At 37.1% G+C, this 18,782-nt stretch overlaps 2 protein-coding genes across 3 annotated transcripts; one reads left to right on the top strand and one right to left on the bottom strand.

Moving 5' to 3' along the window:
• Positions 1-6,132: 6,132 nt before the first annotated feature.
• LOC141898815 (uncharacterized) lies at positions 6,133-17,107 on the top strand. The gene is made up of 20 exons (XM_074784931.1): positions 6,133-6,251; positions 6,638-6,681; positions 11,497-11,612; positions 11,909-12,037; positions 12,157-12,399; positions 12,484-12,711; positions 12,809-12,943; positions 13,018-13,335; positions 13,412-13,473; positions 13,592-13,729; positions 14,051-14,120; positions 14,214-14,320; positions 14,403-14,601; positions 14,699-14,801; positions 14,893-15,139; positions 15,276-15,315; positions 15,549-15,639; positions 15,757-15,803; positions 16,029-16,066; positions 16,151-17,107. Exons 1-20 carry the CDS (start codon positions 6,249-6,251, stop codon positions 16,673-16,675), a joined length of 2,883 nt encoding a protein of 960 aa, XP_074641032.1. The 5' UTR covers positions 6,133-6,248; the 3' UTR covers positions 16,676-17,107.
• Positions 6,184-9,637, bottom strand: LOC141898818 (plasminogen-like). 2 transcript variants are annotated; one of them, XM_074784934.1, is made up of 4 exons: positions 9,424-9,637; positions 7,401-7,431; positions 6,879-7,145; positions 6,184-6,506 (listed from the first exon to the last, which is right to left on the bottom strand). In XM_074784934.1, the coding sequence occupies exons 1-4, from the start codon at positions 9,505-9,507 to the stop codon at positions 6,184-6,186; spliced, it is 705 nt and encodes a 234-aa protein (XP_074641035.1). In that variant the 5' UTR covers positions 9,508-9,637. The 2 variants fall into 2 exon arrangements, with proteins under 2 accessions (XP_074641035.1, XP_074641036.1); XM_074784935.1 differs by having other exon boundaries at positions 6,381-6,506; positions 6,892-7,145.
• Positions 17,108-18,782: the final 1,675 nt, after the last annotated feature.

The raw sequence follows: 18,782 nt of genomic DNA on the forward strand, positions 1-18,782 counted from the left end.
ATGTGGACTGGTTACCGGTGTGACTAGCCTCGCTTTGTCGCAGCATTCGGTTTAGTGTCGCTCTCTGTGTAGGCACGGGCCAAATTTGACTCGGGTTTGATCCGGTTCAAATCGTCTCCGTGTGATCGCGGCTAATGACTCGTGGATTATGGTTCACGATGCTGTCAAGTCAAATAAACTGCAAGATTGAATACATTTCGTTTTAAGTGACCTGAATATTAGGCTACAGTATGCGACCGGCGAAAAGCTAATCGTTTTTTTTTTATAGAAGATTTAGACTACTTTCATCTAGACCTAGCTATAGTTTGTAATCATCAGGAATGCCCGAATCGACAGTAGAAAAACCATCAAAAATCGTGGGAGCGCTCCGTGGGTGTACGTTCAGTCGGCTTTGAACGCATAACGCATTCTGTGAAAGATCATCTTAAACATTCACCCAATTCTAGACAAATTCGATTCCGGTGCGTGGGCTCCTCACATGTATACACATATATATATATATACGTCTGACTCCGTAGTCAATATTCCCAAACGGTAATCGCATACGACTCGATGTTCTTTTTCATAGTGGGGTTTTTCTGATAGACGTCATGAATTTTTCCTTTTGTGTGTTCGTTTCGCGGAATTGATTGATTTTAGCTTAATATACAAATGAAAGGCATGAGTGAACATTATTTCTCATTTTCGGACAAACACCGATACAGCTACAAAAGCCTGCACATTGACATAAATGACCCCCTGAACATATTTATACATATCTAGAATCATGGTTCATTATTGTCTGTATGGATTCGATGCGCAGATGTTTCTTTTTTCATAGCATGAATTTCACATTATTTCAAAATAGCGATTCGAAATACCACTGAAGTGCTGGTTCGTGTGGGTGAATGTATATGCAGAGAGACAAGCACAAAATTGCAGAAGGAAAACTTTCGTGACCGTAGACCGCAAATTCCATTCCATCAACTTATTGTTTGCTTTGCGAAATACCGGCCGAGTCCACGTCTATAGTTAATGGCCGCGCGCAGACGGCGATTTGTAGATTGAAATCGGAAGTTACCTGCGTATACCACCGATGAAACTAATGATGTATACTGATAAACCCCTGAATCGCAAGCTCACCGTTATATGTAATAGACAATCTGTTAATTTGCCAACGATGTTAGATGAGATTGGTTTTGGCGTGAACAACAGCTCAACCCCCCGATCTGTTGATGCGCCGCATGTTAAATCGGGTTCAATCTAAAGCGATTAAAAGGTTATCTCTTGTACAGGGGCACTAAACTTCCGGTAAGACATTTCTATCTTACACGTTCACCCGTGTTGGGCTGGTTTTAACATGTTTATCGATGACCAGTCAAGAAATCTTTGATCCGATATTGGAAAGCGGAATGGCGTTTTGAGTAATATTATGATTCTCATGCGAATGGCATCGTTTTATGAAAGTACAGTGGTATATTTATGCGTCTCAATGGATTTTCGAAAGACTATTCAAATGCAGTATACATTCCTACAGAGTCCTTAGACAGATTATTATAAAGACAGACAAAATGTGGAGGTTTTAAGGAAAATTAGTTTGAGTAAAGTATCAACCTAAAACGACGAGTGAAAAGTAGAGATTAGTCGTTCAAAACTGAAAAGGAAGGATTAGAACAATTAATCCTTGATTTGGGATAAGTACTGTTAACTATACTTGGCTTTCATTACATGAGATCTTTACAGCACTTTCCAGTCATTTTCTATTCCAACTTACCGTTTTCACGCCCGAAAATCATTCAATAGTTTCAATCATTGTCTTGCTTGTAAGAAGAGCTTTTGATGGGATTACGGAAATGTAAAGAACGTAAAATTTCATAACATATATTCCATTTTCATTTGTACACAACTCACCTTTTTCTACCAAATTCCTTTTTTAAATGAATATGTTAATCCATTACCATTGAGCCTCTAAAAGTAGCAGATGGTGAGATGTATCACCATTTACTAATCCGGCGATTGGTTCACGCGACGGACGGGAGAAACTTTTAATCCATTTCCAAGCGATAATACCTAAACACCATTCGGCACCGGCGGTGCTTTCAACGCAAATATTGATGTCGGCCTGACTTCACTGCGGGGAATGCGTCGCTATGCCATCAGATGTAGCGGTTGATCTAACAATTTATAGTATATGGACAATTACTAAGGACGTGGCAGAATGTTTAGTTTGTGATGTGCAAAAGTTCAGATTTTATTCGATTCCGTCCCGATCTTTCTCGCTACTGTTGATACAGCGCACGCAACGCGGCAACGCGTCGTTAGGTCTTCATTGGTTGCGATAATGTAGTCCTCGAAGACGTCCGCGCAATTTGTCGTTACAACGAACTGCTTTCACACCAACTCAACAACTGGGTCCCGCTTCTCAGATCGGTTCGATCTACAGCCTGTTATGAAATATGATACGGTCCGATGCTTCTTCCTTCGATGTGTTCATCAATGGATTCATCAATAAATGTGACATAAAATGATACCACTAATGCACAAAATATTCACCCGTTTCAATCTTCAGACGAAAAAGCTTTTTGCAGTGGACGATGTGAATAACAATCTATACAGTTATGTATGATCCGTCGTTTCATTATTGAACTCAATTATTTGCATATGCATTTTTTATCCGTATGTCGTCATATCGTTTACAATTACTTGTAATATGTAGAAGACACTATGCGACTGTGAGACATAAGGCTACATTATGATCTATATAGGTATGTGCGTATTGTTAACGAGTGAATTCCAAGGATAGTTCATTATATAAGAATGAAGGGTCGATGTTGCAATTAATCACAACGCACATACAATATTTACGTATACGCGCAGGCTATACAAACATGACCAAAAGGTCAATGCAACCTCGTTTGAAAAGTAGTGGAGACTCTTCGTTAGTTTTATGTTCGAGTCTAGTTAAAGTCTCAGTGTGTGTGAGAAAACTAGTCATTCCGATACATTTTCCTCATCTTCTCGACAGGAATCATCAATGCATTAGCGCACTACACCAGACGGCTTTGAGTCAGATAATTCTAGTTTGAAAACAGAGCGCAGCTCATTATAACTACGGTTTTGTTGGTATATCCCATTCCGTCAGCTGAATCTTTATTGATAAAAACGCGGTCGCATCTGAGTTTCTGTGAATCTATTCGCGTCGTTTATTATTATTGAATGCGGTATACAGTGTCGGGGTTTAGACAGCGTATTTTGCGTACCTGGTTTGAATATAGATTCATTCGTTCGGCAAATATAAAATCCACCGCGAGTCTTCACCATCTCATTTACACTTCATAAATTTCCATAGCAATTATCACTTACCGCCAGTCGCTACTGATCTATATACGAACACATCATTGTTTTGTGTCCCTGGACGTCGAGGGATTACACAGGCTGATCGTCTGTTACCGGTTATGAGCGCAGCGCCCGTAGTAATTTGTCGCTACGAGCTCCAGACTGTTGCCTGCCCTGCTTGCCCCTTTGGAATAATCTAACCGCATACACCCGGGGTTGGAGGTTTTATAGTTTTATAATCTGAGTTTTACTATGTCGTAAAAATAGTTTACTATCTATAATTTGCTGTAATTGTTCGTGTATGGTAGCTGAAAAACCATACCATATTTGTGGTTCGAACAGTAACTGTAGATTGGAATATCTTAAATCTATTGGGAAATTAATCATCTTATTCCACATTTCAATCTTGATTATACCCTATAAGACTGGGCCCTTGACATTCTTTATTACTGTTGAAAAAGACTTTAGAAACACCAATGTCCCCGTGTATTCGCGGAGACACAAACCGACGAACTAAAATACACAAAAGATGAAGTTCATTCTCATTTTCCCAAAATTAAGTCTGTCCTTGGCTAATTCGAAATTCTAACTGCATAAGCTGGAACGAAAGTACGATCAAATTCAATTACTCGTACAAATAGATCCACGATGGATTTCTGCAACCCAACAACGTTTGGTTCTGTCGAGTCTGTATCACATTTTTCTTTCGTTTAACCAGATTGTCTTTCAAAACGTATTTCTACGCGTATTAGAGACTTATGTATTTGAAGATGCTTCGATGATTCGTGCGCGATGCATTATCAGGAATTTGTACTACGGCATTTCCAGGAGAAAATCACTGTGAGATTTGTTTTTTGTTTATAGTTGGTCGAATATAGATTTATTTTTAAAAAATGATTTTGATATTCTATAATTGTCTAACAATTTAAAACTTAGAAGACTCTTGTCAAATTGCGGACTGGTTTGCTGGTCGATCGCCTGAACAAATATAACCTTTGATGGCTAATACATTTATCAACTTCGGGATTAGCCTCTATCAAGGTAGTTCCCAAAGAACGGAAATTACTGTAATTTTTCATGGGGTACTTTATCTCAAATGAAATATTCAGTCTCCAGAATAATGACTGATGTATTAATATCTTCGTATACCAACGTGTCTCACCATCTTAGTATCTGTTATTCGGAGAGTAATAACGATTTATTTGGTCTCAATCCGCATATCTCAGGTTGATTTAAGTAAGTTCCGTTGCTTCTGACGGGAATAAAAAAAGATCAACGAATCTACAAAAAAGCTCCTTATCCTCAAACTATATTCCGTCGTATGTAAAATCGTTCAGTCGAATTTGTTACCCTTTTGGGCAGTGTTGAATGCGATGGTGCTGCGCGATCGTTGGAACTGATCGGGTCATATTTTTCACTTTATAGTCATTCGACTAAATGATATCGTGAAGGATATCGGGATTTAGCCTTGAATACATTTCGGATGTAGGGAAAACCTATTAGAACCAAATTGGGCAATTGATATTCTTACCAATCCGCTTACTTTATTGCTGGCATGAATCTTTCGGTCGCATTGGAAATACCTACGTATAAGTTTGCCGTGTACTCGGATGAGTCGGACTAGTGGCTGTACTTAATTATTTAGGATCTGCCGCAGATATCGGAAAGACTTCAAATATAAGACGAATGCTTTATTGTAGACACGCCATAGCGGTCTGATACTGTCAGCCGCGTTCAAGTTTTAAATCGGATGTAATACGAATTATCTGTAATTCAGATTATTATCTGTAATTTTCTAATGTAATTTAATTCGTAAATAAAGAATAATAATGATAATGATAATAATGAAAAATCATAATGTATCAATGGGTTCAAAACCATGAACTGAAAGATTTTTACCATTCAGAAAAAAAGACAATTTTCGACAAGATAACGATGGTCTTAAGCTCGTAAACATCGACTACGATTTCTCCGAAGGATATTCGGACGCGGCAATATGTATAATATTGGCATAACCGGGTAAGGAAAACAGCGGGTATGTGTTGGTCCTGCGGGCAAATGTTGGCTAATTAAGTTCCAGATAGAATCGTCAAACGCCGCAGATCAAGGTTAATGGACACGACGAAGAGGACACGATCAGACAATGTTTCTTGACGTACGTCAGCGAATCACGAGACAACTTGGTAGTTTTTCGGTGGATAGGTAATTGCCTCATCTGCTGCAAAATACGGCTTTCAGCTTGTCAAGTCGAATGAAGAAGCTAATCCTTTACGGATTAATTAGTTTGCAGTTCGGTTTAGATATTGCAGCGACCACGTTCGTCAAATACTTTCAGTAAATTCGTATAGATGGCGACTTGGTAGTGCGCTGTCGAGATTTGCCGAATGTAGCTCACAGAAAACATATCAACCATTCACGAGACACATAAAACGAGAAAAGCTCATAAATTCGATTTTAGATACAACGAACTGTCGTAACGAACCACCAGTCTCCTGAAGTTCGTTTTGTACTAAAACATACCTGTTTCGCTATTTGCTTTCAAAGCAGTCGAGAAATGTTATGAACGCGAAGTGAATTTTATTGCGAACCTCTCACCGCGGAAAAATTAAAGTAGCTCTTAAAGTGTCAAAACTTACCTCGAAGGCTATAAATTCATACATACAATGAATCGAAGTCGAGCTATAAATTACTAAATAATTGTAACACAGTTGTAATAAATGCCATTTACTTGATGAGTTATAGAAGGTAATAATAACCGTTCGTTACATTTCCCGAACTCAGTAAATTATTTAGTTTTTCGTAAAGATTCGGGGATAATATCTATTTCCCATAGACTATGACTAAGATTTGATTTGAGGATCTTATTAGTCAAGCAAAAACGTGAAAAACTATAGTGAATATTTTGATTCCGACAGTTCGTAGCTTACCACAAAATGGTATGTCGCAGAGTTCGTATCGAACGTTGGGATCTTTCGTGTAACACCAAGGACCTGTACTGTCGTCTAAATTTCTACAGAAGTTTTTTGCATCTGCGACTGTTTCGTCTGGGAATATATTTGGCTCGTTACTGTACATGTGACCATGAGGGCTCTGAGATGTCCATGTTTGACACGGGTAGCCACTCTTAGTTACTGCGACTGTTCCGCGGTATTCGAACCCTTTCACGGTTACCTTGCATTCTCTAAACGGCACTGCAGTAGAAACAAAACAATACTAGATGAAGCAAGGAATAACCCGATTCGGACTTATACGTAAATCTTAAATATACTTAGATATCAACATGATATATAGACATCACTACAGCATGTACTGTGCCTTGTAGGGTGATGAATGGGGTATGAATGTGCGGGCGACTGGGCCTTTCAGGTAATATGTTTTCTTCTTAACTTCACCAGTTGTCAAGCGCCTTTTTCCCAATATTTTGTATTTCCCTATTTTCTTTCGTATATGAAAGACTATTATTGCTTTATTCATGATGTGGCATACCAATCGTTCTCGTGCTTGCCCTCCCCACCCGGTGCAACGTAAATTCAAAATATCTGAGTTTTATAACCATACATTACCCGGGCATCTTACAACGGTGCAAATTTCTGTTACGACGTTTCCCATTGTGTAGCACCAGGGATGATCAGCCCGAGCGTTGGCGGGATTCCTACAGAAGTTAGAAGCCTTCGCTACAGTCGTATCTACAAACTCAGAAGCGGTCGTGTATTTCGAGTGAGCGTGAGGGGTCTGAGAACTCCACGACTGACACGCTAGGCCACTCCTTGTGACATTCAGATATCCGGCGTAATCTCTTCCTTGAGGTGTTTGCCTGCATTCAAGTGGGGCTGGAATTAACGAAAGGACTTGATAATCCAAAATACTATTAGCATATTAGCATAGTCCAAATTGGAGATGTTTAATTCACTGTCACTGCGTATGCGATCGCTTGTTCGGCATTCCACAAGAATTGACAAAAAGTATTGAAATAAATCAGTTGCGGGCAAACACCTCGAAAAAAGCATCGTTAATTGATATTGTTATATTTTGCGAATAATGATAATTCATAATTTGAAATTGTTTACAATTCATCGTATACTTACCACTCAATCCACGATGAATCATGAACAGAATCTGAAACACAAGAGCCATATACAGTAGGTGTGATACGTAGTTCTAACTAACTGAGGCATCATAGTTTATATCTTCTTTTAAGAGAATCATTTCAAGATTTGATATCGGATTTTCGTCATCAATCATCGATGGCCTGCATTAAGTAGTGACACGATTTATACACCCAATCGCTTCATAGAACAGATAAAAATTGATTAAGAACTTAACTCAAATTTCCAAAGCTTTAATTGATGTTTTGAAACGCCAATATTGATGACGTAATGCGTATCTACTCATTAAACAGTACCCCTTGAATAACGCATAGTACTTATCAATAAACATGTGTAGTCCGTAACGCAGAATTTTTCAACATTTCCGTAACGGTTTTTACGACTTCAAAAAATCGTTTGTGTATAAAATTCAAAACCTGAATGGAATTTTTCGAATGGCAGTAAAATTACCATCGTGTGATTAATTTACGGTGTTTTAATGAATTTTTCTAATCCAACGCGCAATAAACAATCATTATTTTGCCATATATTTTGACGAACGGACTTAGCAGAGGCGGTGGAGAAATAACGATGCTTCTTTATTGGACGAGTTATGACGTGGTATTGTTCTCTCCGCTATTGCCTGAAGGCCATTTCACGCCGATATCATATAAAACATCTTTACCTTAGACGAGGGAAGGAGGAAGGGAATGATGGAGAGAAGGAGATTTCTGCTCTTATATCTAAGTTATAATCAATAGTCTTTATCATTCCGAGTATACGGTCTTGATGATAATGGAAATGAGTAGTAAGCATTAAGTAGGCATAAAAGACTTCATATAAAACTAGTCGATAGTCTGCTTATATAGAACTTAATGACACGTAAATCGTCGTTTTATGTCCTATCATTGAAAGTTTATTTCCTGGTTGTTATTTTACAGCTTTGATACGAATGACAAATCTAGATCGAAATGAGTCACCTTTTCTGTCACCTAGAGCTGGTTCCATAGTCCAGACTTTAGCAAAAGTGGTTTTAATTCTTCGGACTGGTATTAAATTGTTAAATTGGCTATCCAGATGATCTTAGACTGGTCTCAAGTCTAAGCCGTGACTATAAAACCGGTCCTAAACTACGTTTTGCGCTATTATTTAGGTTTCTCATATAGGTTTTTCTCAAGACTTTTTGATTGATTTTGTCAAATGATCCAATAACAGGTTTAAATGAAACTTGGACGTATCGATATATCTGATCGGTGTATAGAGTCAGGATGAATTCTAGTATTTTTTGTATGATCTTCCTTTCTTATCCATTCATCCGTTTTTCTTATCGAATGAAAATGAAAATGAAATTTCCACTTGATTGTCGCTGTGCCTGTATATCGGGTGTAGATGATGAAAAATAGCGTGGTGTCGTAAAGTTCTTTGATAGAAGTCGTAAATAAAGGTATGCGAGGAGACTAGAGCCGTAGATAATGGTATCATCAATAGTGACTTTATCAGATAATCGCCCATCAGAACTAATATGAATAATCATTACATTAATTGTCGTGATTAATTGTAAGAACAGTCTCTCTTACCCTCGTGTAGCACTACGTGTGCTTGAGATAAATGTTTGGTAAGCAGGATAAATGATCGAAACAATAAATTATCTATACCAGCGAAATACGACTAACTAATTACTATAATCGAACTCCATGGACCAGGAAAATGATATCCAAAATCATGGTATATTCTTCTGTTTCAAATGAGACGGAAAGGTTAGAACAAACAATAGGCCTATTGAATGACCGGTTTTTAGACGTAACTTGAAAGTTAGGGCCATCGAACGAAGTTGGGGCCATACATACATCTGCCAAAAATATTTTCACGAGCGGTATCCAGCCACCCAGCGATTTCTCTCTACTTTAGGATCCTATATTGAAATGCTTATTTATTTTGGTACACAATGAAATAAAAGGTTTGATACGTCTTCCAAAATAGAAATGTTTTGCAACCGCAGAGATAATTATAGAAAAATACATACCAATAAGAAAAACTCAAGAACATCGTCCATTATCATCAATCCGTCGTTATAACCCCTGAATTTGACCAGTCGTTGCTTCGGCATAAGATTTCTAAAAGCTGGGCAGATTTAACGCGATAGCTGTGACAAAACCCGTTTTAACGATTGAGAACATTTGACTTGAGCTGCGCTCGCAGCGAATCCTTTCAATAATCTGCTGAAACATTAAACTACTGCCGCGGAGTTCTCAGTTTTTATCCTTAAGAATGACGCATGAATAAAATAGCGCACAACGAATCACGCAAGGCCAATGCAGTCTCCCATACCGAGTACCATTGTCATTCAAGTTAGAATTTAATTAAAAAATAATTCGATTTCTTATCTTGGGATTGAAATTTTGGTTCGTCGGTGATAAAACGGACGAGTGTACCCATATAAGTGGGCTTAGATTTATAACACTGTTTCTGGTTTGAGGTAAGGCTCGAAGATGCCAGGCATCCATTATCCACTACTATACCTGATCGTGCGATATTATCATAGAAAATGACATTTTAATGTTTTTTTCTGTTGAATTATCATCGCGATTGGCAACGCTAGCTGCGCTGTATTCTAACGTAATCGTGGGTGAAATTACAATGCAACTGCGAGTCATCAAAAAATCATCAGTCAAAATACATTTTAATTCTGTGCACCATGAGTGATGAGTACGCACTGCGGCAATTCATACGAATTTAAATGGGAACTAAATCAGGCAATAACTACAGGTTCAAAGAAACTGTTCACTTTATTGATATGATTCATTAAAATGTGATAAGCTAGAATTAGATACAATAGAAATAGAAATACTAGTGAAGGCGATAGTAATATGGTTGAGACAAGTCACAATGAGTATGATCGTTTTGCGGTTATATACTATTAGACCTTGAAGCCCACCAAACTGTTTATTAGGTGTGCTTTTTTATTTGAACCAGAAATGGAATTTCCGATTGAAATATTGTAGAATGCCAGTAGTGCATGTCGATGAGCTCGTGTGGATCACGAGTGGATTCTAGAGTAGAAATATTGTATTTGATTGGAATGCATTGAAGAAAAATTAAAAACCACATTTAACGCATTAAAATGGTATTGGTTCGATGAACTCAGATTTGTATTTTTCTGTTGCTCCCCATCCACCATTATACCGCTGAGCTGGAACACTGACCTGTGTGTATATATATATATATATATATATATATATATATGCCCAGTCCAAATTCTGTAAAATTTCTTCCCAGCGATTTCTGATAAATAGAAACGAGTAGCAAGGACGTAGCATTGTTGGCTTTAAGCCTAACTCAAAATTTAGCGGTCAGCTGTCGACCTGGGCGCTCTTATTGGACAATAAGAGCGTTCCTTACCCTTTTGTTTTACCCTTAACGTTGAATTGCTACATTACGACATAACACGTGCTAAATATCTAACTTTGAGATATGAATATATTTGTGATTTTTCAGTAAAATACGCTTTTCATAATCTGTAAAACATTTCTACAAAACATATATTTGTTTATCCGATAAACAACTTATCTTCGATGGGATTTTTTCTTAGTGTTGCGACTCGATTGATACCGACACAACTGGGATTTCGGCAACTGGTGAGAACTGGTGGTTTACGGTTTGCCACCAGTTGCCTTTATATCCGCTCAAAATAATATAACGAATACATACATCATATTCGAATGATTATCAATCGGGAAGTTATGCAAATATCCGGCAACGATTTTTATATGAATTTGTTTTCATTTGTTTTCTCAATAAATATTAAATTGTGTGCATACTTACAATACAAAGCGTCAGATTTTAGGGGATGGTTTCAGCTCAAACTTCCTCCTACGTATATATATATATATATATATATATATATATATATATATATATATATATATATATATATATATATATATATATATATATATATATATATATATATATATATATATATATATATATATATATATATATATATATATATATATATATATATATATATATATATATATATATATATATATATATATATATATATTTGTCGCATCTGCGCATTGGCGCATTGTAGCTGTTTAGACGCTGAACTGGTGGGACACGAACTGGGTGCGTCCGATAACAGAATGAAGTCTAGTTCGTTAGGATTTCTGATTTTTTTGACATTCGCCGTTCGAACCACTGTAACAAGTAAGCTATGCCAGACCAATATGGAAAGCCAGAAAAAGCATTGAAATAATATTTCGCACTAAGATGATATTGAAGCAAAATTTCAATGCCTTATAAGAATATTTCTTCGTGCCCACGAGCTATGTTTACAATATTACAATAGGCATTATGGGCTTTCGAAGATTAGTGCATATCTATGAATTGGGATAATACTTCAACATATTTCTAAACATGTAATTGGAAAGTTTTATTTGCTAATTCTAAGTATAAATAGATAATCAATACGTTAGTATTTTGTTAACTGACTATTTTGCTAGATGTTTGCGAAGACAATGCGTTCGGTCCAAACTGTCAAACAGAATGTCACTGCAAAAATGCCTCTAAGTGCGGAGAAAATCTGGCATGCGTATGCAAAGACAAATGGAGTGGACCGAGATGTCAAATCAGTAAGAGTAACCTTCTAGAAAAAATCATTAACACGCGACAAGTTTTTACCGAGCTTTAAATTGGCATTTTCTTATGAAACGTTATCGAATTCTGACATTCGTATCGTTGAATTTTGCAGAGAATGTAGCATTTAAAAAAGAGGTGAATTCATCTCCGATGTATTCAGTGTACACGCGAGGAATGTTAGTCGATGGAAAAGTCAATGAAAAACATAATATTTTTCACACAATAGACGTCCTCAAAGCTTGGGCTGTAATTGATCTACTAGAACCACACGTCGTTTCTAGAGTCATTGTTCATGACAGACCTGATGCTCATTTTACCGATGAGAATGCACCATCACCAGAAGGAGATGAATGGAGTATGTTTGAAAATATCTGGATTCTTAAACAAAGCGTTTACTTCAATAATAATTCTGATATTATGTGTTTGCTTTATTTATCAGAAAATAGGTCTCGTGAATTAGATATACGAGTTGGTAATACTAGCGCTATCTCTGCGAGCAGTTCACGATGTTTCTACATCAAAGAACCGTTATTTGGAAAATCCACAAATAACGGGACCTGTATGAATGGTCCGATTGTAGGGAGATACGTGAGTGTGCAACACAATCTCGAACAACCAGAATACATGAATTTGGCAGAAGTTGAAGTTTTTGGCTATCCATTCACTCGTATGTATAATTTTGCTTCACGTTTATCGTGGCATTCCTTGATTATAATATTAAAAGTAGTCGTGAAAATCATACTTTTTAATTCATCTTTGACTAGCAAATTGTTCTGTAAAGAACACTTACGGCTGCTTAGCGAAATGTAACTGTTTGGGGAATTCTACATGTGATTATTTGACTGGCAGTTGCCAAAAAGGTTGTGCAAACAGCCACATCGGAAAGAATTGCTTTTCAGGTATGTTATATTTAGAAGTACTCACTGGATAGTTTCATTATCTTTCAATCAATTAACCAAGATTTGTCAAACAGATTTCAGAGTACCTGGGCTCCCACGTTTGGTGAATAAAACGGAGACCTCGTTGAGCATCGAATGGAATAATTACAACGGACCTAGAGACGACTCCGGCCGCGGTGAAATAAGAAATCTGAAATATAGAGTGAAAATAAGATCATCTGACGGAATGAAGCCATCAGTCGAACTGAACGCGATAGGCTACACATTTAAAGGGCTGAATCATTCGACAAAATATAACATTTCAATGTCGATTGTGGCAGATATAGGTGATAGTACCAAAGAAGGGCCAGACGGACCGGAAGTACCTTTCGTGACAGTCTGCCAACGAAAGTGTGAGTGAAGTAAATGCTAACATTTGAACGAAATAATCTATAATATGCTATTATTTCTGATTATTTCCATCCAAAGCGGTGCCTTTTCAGCCAAAGGTGAAGGAAAAAAATGCATCGACAATCCTATTGGAATGGAAGGTACATCTATAGATTTCGATTTTTTTTTATTTGGAGACATAAACTGTATTGTATTTTATTCCATTGTTTAGGTGGTTAGTTGTTCAATTCTGACTCATCAATTCCAATCTGTTTATAGGACAACGGTTGCCAATATGAATATCTAGTCAGCTACCGAAAAGAATCCGAAAACACTTGGACAAATGTCTCGATTTCCCACAACGATTCCAAGATGATCTTACCGAAACCAGTCCCTTATACTTACTACACAATAAAGGTGATAGGAATATTGAATTACAATGATGTATGAAAAATTCAATTAACTTGCCTTGTTTCTGACGTTTTAATACAAAATGAAGGCCGATAATTAGAAAATTTCCAATTAAGTACTTCGATTAAGATTTAAAAAAATTCTTTTAATACGATACAAATCATCCAACTCAACTGTACGTCGACATCCTTCGACTTCAAAATAATCGGGTTTGTAAGGGACACCAAATCAAATCTTTCAATCAAATACGCAAATAAGAGAAAATAGGCTTAATAGTAATACACGAATGGCTGTATATAGTAGTCTAAGTAATTTACCGTTTTGCAGGTGACGTCTGTAGGAAAGAAAGGTCGAGGTCGACCGAGCAATAAAGCTGTTTTCACCACTGAAGTCGGATGTAGGCATCAAATATCGTCTAACGAAATATCTGTATAGGCCGTCTTCTCTAATTTCTACAGCCATCATTCTATTTATATACGTATCATTTCAGTTCCCAGTGAGGTGGTCAATTTCACAAAAAGCGTCGATTCAAACCATCCCATCCGGCTTGAGTGGTCACCGCCAACGCGGCCGAATGGAAGGATAGAGGGTTACCACGTGAGATGATGAATTCTGAATGATCCGTATACTTGAATCCGGCTATATCAATTTATAAACGTTAATTCATTAACAAATTCAGCTGACGTGCACATGGTTGAAAACACTATTTTCCGATAGTTCAAACAAAAAGCACCAAAAAGTGACTAAGTCTACGTTGGAAAGGAAGATGATTTTACCAGAGCTCGAGCCATCTACATGTTATGAGTGTACAATCAAAGCTAATACTAGCGTTGGTTACGGGCAAGAAATCACTCGACGATTTTGGACGTACCCGCATAGTGAGTGTCATTAACTTGAGTATAGATGATAATTCTGTTCATCCTATTAATGCAATATCTCAGGTAACGAACATCATTCTTATCATTACCCTTGCAGAACCACAACTATTTGGCAAACCTAAAATCCGCTCGGAAGATACAAGTGACATCAGTGTAACGCTAAGTTTGCAAGAAATCGAAATCAGGGCTGGAAACATAAGGTAAGTAATCCATTGTCGATTCAGACTACTTTTCTGAAAGCCTTATTTCAATATCAGAAATGATTTGTATTTTGTAATTCTATACATGCAGTGAATACCAGATCGTAGTGCAGCATGTACAAGGTGGCCAGACTGGCATCAATGCGAGTGTCAACAGGAAGGACGTGAAATGTGCCCGCGAAAGTCCCCATTTCTATTTGGCTGCAAGTTTCATCAATAAGTTACCGGAAACATTCACAGTCGGAGATGGAAGCGAACATGGACCATGTCCCAATAGACAGCTCAAAAAGGGCGAGACCTATGTTATTTGTATCCGGGCAATCAACGAGATCGATAGGGTATGGATTTGAAACATACTGATAACTTGCAAAAATGCTAGAATAATTTCCGACATTTCTAGCCCTATCCAACATGAATTCACCATGAGATTGCACTATTTCAATCTTAAAATATTGTGAAATATTTTTCGTTTAGAACAAAGAAATCAATGCGATCTGTACAGATAAAGTTACCGGTAAGCCGAGATCAATTCAGGGAAATAAATGACTTATAATCTGAAGGGTCATGGTAAAAAAAATCAAGATTGTCAAAAATTAAAAGAGACATTCCAATACATTTCATATTTCGTTCATCATTTCGTGTTTACAAAACTCAAAAAGATTTTCGAGTCTTGTAACCAAAGAAGCCACGCTTATTATTTCGTAAACGAGTCGATAGCGCGTGTTGGATAACATTTTACATTTCTAGTGAAGAAACATGAATCGTATCTTCTGGTTATCATTGTTGCACTTGGATTTACTTTGATCATACTTGTTATCATCATCGTTGGCGTTTACAGGTATATATCTATCTATCTATCTATCTATCTATCTATCTATATATATATATATATAATATCGTAATACGATTCGATAAAAACTAGTTCGATATTCATCGATGATTTCTTTGAATTCAGGTACATTAAACGTCGTTCCCAGCAAGAAGGTTCGGGTTCTCATGCAGGTACAATCTTTCTTTATTTGTCACGGTTCTTTTATACGGTACATCATTGTAATAATTTGGCACTTAATGATATTCTCGATATATTATTGATTTTTCAACAAATAGAATATATTCCAGAGAGTATCTAAGAAGTGGAGACGATCGGGATTATTTCAGGATCAGAGAGCTCTTTTAGTATAAATCCACGTAATATTCTTATATCGAGTGTATTTTTTGATTGTTTAGCTAACAGCACGGCCCATCCCGGGGAAATTTACCTTCAGGTTTGTAAATATAAATACATCTTATTTTTTTGAATATTTAGATTTGTGAATCTTAACTACCTGTAGTTTTTTAATTATCTATAGCCTACACCTGCTGATCATGGTGACAGAATCTATTCTACGCAAGAGGATGTATACGAAGACATAGATGACCACGATGACGTAGATATCGTAGATGTCGTCGATGTGGCAGATGTCACGAACGCTACAGTCCCAGAGGAAGACGTTGATATCAGGAACCCCACAGAAGATGACTACGTTAATACAAATATCAGAAAAGCTACCGAAGATACCTACGTAGTAGCAGATGTCATGAACCCCACGGAAGATGACTACGTTAATACAAATATCAGAAAAGCTACCGAAGATACCTACATAGTAGCAGATGTCATGAACCCCACAGAAGATGACTACGTTAATACAAATATCAGAAAAGCTACCGAAGATACCTACGTAGTAGCAGATGTCATGAACCCCACAGAAGATGACTACGTTAATACAAATATCAGAAAAGCTACCGAAGATACCTACGTAGTAGCAGATGTCATGAACCCCACAGAAGATGACTACGTTAATATAAATATCACAAAAGCTAACTATAAAAGATAACTACGTAGTAGCAGATATCAGGAACCCTACCGAGGTTACCGCCGCTGCTGATTTTAAATAAATTCCTACTCTTCATCCGAGTAGGGTTTTATACAAATAATCTGTATAAAATTCTGCTTGGATGAAGAGTAGGTCGATGATTTGTTTTAAGATTCAATTTTAAAAGAATTTTATCATTTTTTAGATGATGATAATTGTAAATAAGTATTGACTTGTTAGACTGCTATTTGTATGTTTAATGTATTGAGTCCAAACGAGAATTCCAGGATCCACTTTCGCTTTCCCAGGTTGATTTTTGAAAATAAACTTCAAACGTCTAATTCAATTCTCAGAATAGACCCACTATGGAACTGGATACATATTTTTATCATGGCAACTACGTGTTTAGAAAGATAGAATTTTTCATTCATATAATGTATAAACAAAAGGACATATAACAGAATTTAAATATAACAATTAAACAGTCGTTTGTGTTGATGATGTTTGGTATACCTCGCAGTCTAACTCGGTGATGGCCAACTCAAGCTTTCCTGTAAATAAGAACTCAAAAACTTAACATCTTCGGCTGAAACTATCGTGGGACTTCTTTCGTAATCACTGCGAATTCAAAATTCGAATCAAACTGCACGTCTTGGTCCCCTCCACTCCACTCCCCAAGTACGATGACTCGCTAGATTCCGGATACATCCTCGCCTGCCAGGGCTCGGTTGCCTCCTCTGTAGTTCACTACAGCAGTCAGTTCTCTAAATAAGAGTTCGTCCATATTTTAGAATATAGGCATCAAGACTACTCAGTGTAAGTAATTACTGGGTTCGAACCCGGGACACCTACCCTGTACATCCTTTATTCAGCCCCAGGAGCACTCGGAATCAGTGTCAGAAATTACTGGGTTCGAATATCGGACTCCCAACATTAGACACACATTCTTCTTTCTTCCGCACCTGGGTGTTAATAGAATATTCCGGTAGATGGCTCTCATGCTTATTCTCTACTTAACGTTATGTTTGACGTAAATACTTCTTGATGTCCCTCAATCTCTCGTTTTGGTGATGAGTGTAAATAAATTTCATTTCAATTTCAATTTCATTGTACCGGTATCAACAATCCATGGCTTACCCTAACAAACACTTTATACGTCCATCAGCATCAGGGTCACTCTGAGTTCGAGTCAGTTACTTACAGCTACTACTGTACTTTCGAGAAAGCCATAACTCGAGGAAGAAGATCTCGCCGTGGACTTACACCCGCTACGACGAGTTGGCGACATCGATACCCTTTACATAAATATTAGAATGTTATTTTATGAAGAAGATTCCGACGATTCTTCACATGTGTATATCGCAAATATTCCAAAATTGGTGGGATCGACAATGGTCAAAGCGAAGTATTTATTACTGGTCTCAATGTTGTTCCCGGAAATTTTCTGCGGAGTTCAATTATCAATCAATATTGACATTTCCATTAAATTTTTCAGAAGGTTATTTCGTTTCAATCGGAATAATCATTCTACTTAATTAAAACGGCACGAACGAGACGATACACGACTGATAGACAAACGCCGATGGCGGAACGCGTAGACCAACAGGGTCGTTCAATAGCAGATCAATTCGATTTATAGAATTTCTTAAACATCCGATATTATAGTATCGATAATATACATAAACGATAAGGGGAAAGATCACTTAAATTGAATGGCAAGAACAGGGAGAAATGTTCCGTAAAAATGAATATCTCGTGAAAAATGAATATCTTGTTTTTAGACGAAACTTGAAAGTTGGGGCCATCGAACGAAGTTGGGGCCATACATACATCTGCCAAAAATATTTTCACGAGCGGTATCCAGCCACCCAGCGATTTCTCTCTACTTTAGGATCCTATATCGAAATGCTTATTTATTTTGGTACACAATGAAATAAAAGGTTTGATACGTCTTCCAAAATAGAAATGTTTTGCAACCGCAGAAATAATTATAGAAAAATACATACCAATAAGAAAAACTCAATAACATCGTCCATTATCATCAATCCGTCGTTATAACTCCTGAATTTGACCAGTCGTTGCTTCGGCATAAGATTTCTAAAAGCTGAGCAGATTTAACGCGATAGCT

This window comes from Tubulanus polymorphus, chromosome 2, assembly GCF_964204645.1.
Source record: "Tubulanus polymorphus chromosome 2, tnTubPoly1.2, whole genome shotgun sequence".
NCBI classification, from domain to species: domain Eukaryota; kingdom Metazoa; phylum Nemertea; class Palaeonemertea; order Tubulaniformes; family Tubulanidae; genus Tubulanus; species Tubulanus polymorphus.

Bases quoted from the DNA above. Each gene is read 5' to 3' on its own strand.
- LOC141898815 (XM_074784931.1), top strand. The intron at 12,712-12,808 runs GTATGTATAATT...ATCTTTGACTAG, and splicing joins TTTTGGCTATCCATTCACTC to CAAATTGTTCTGTAAAGAAC. The intron at 14,121-14,213 runs GTAGGCATCAAA...GTATCATTTCAG, and splicing joins TTTCACCACTGAAGTCGGAT to TTCCCAGTGAGGTGGTCAAT.
- LOC141898818 (XM_074784934.1), bottom strand. From the start codon at position 9,507: ATGCCGAAGCAACGACTGGTCAAATTCAGGGGTTATAACGACGGATTG. The intron at 7,432-9,423 runs GTATGTATTTTT...CTTGTGTTTCAG, and splicing joins TTCTTGAGTTTTTCTTATTG to ATTCTGTTCATGATTCATCG. The intron at 7,146-7,400 runs GTAAGTATACGA...CGTTAATTCCAG, and splicing joins GATTCATCGTGGATTGAGTG to CCCCACTTGAATGCAGGCAA.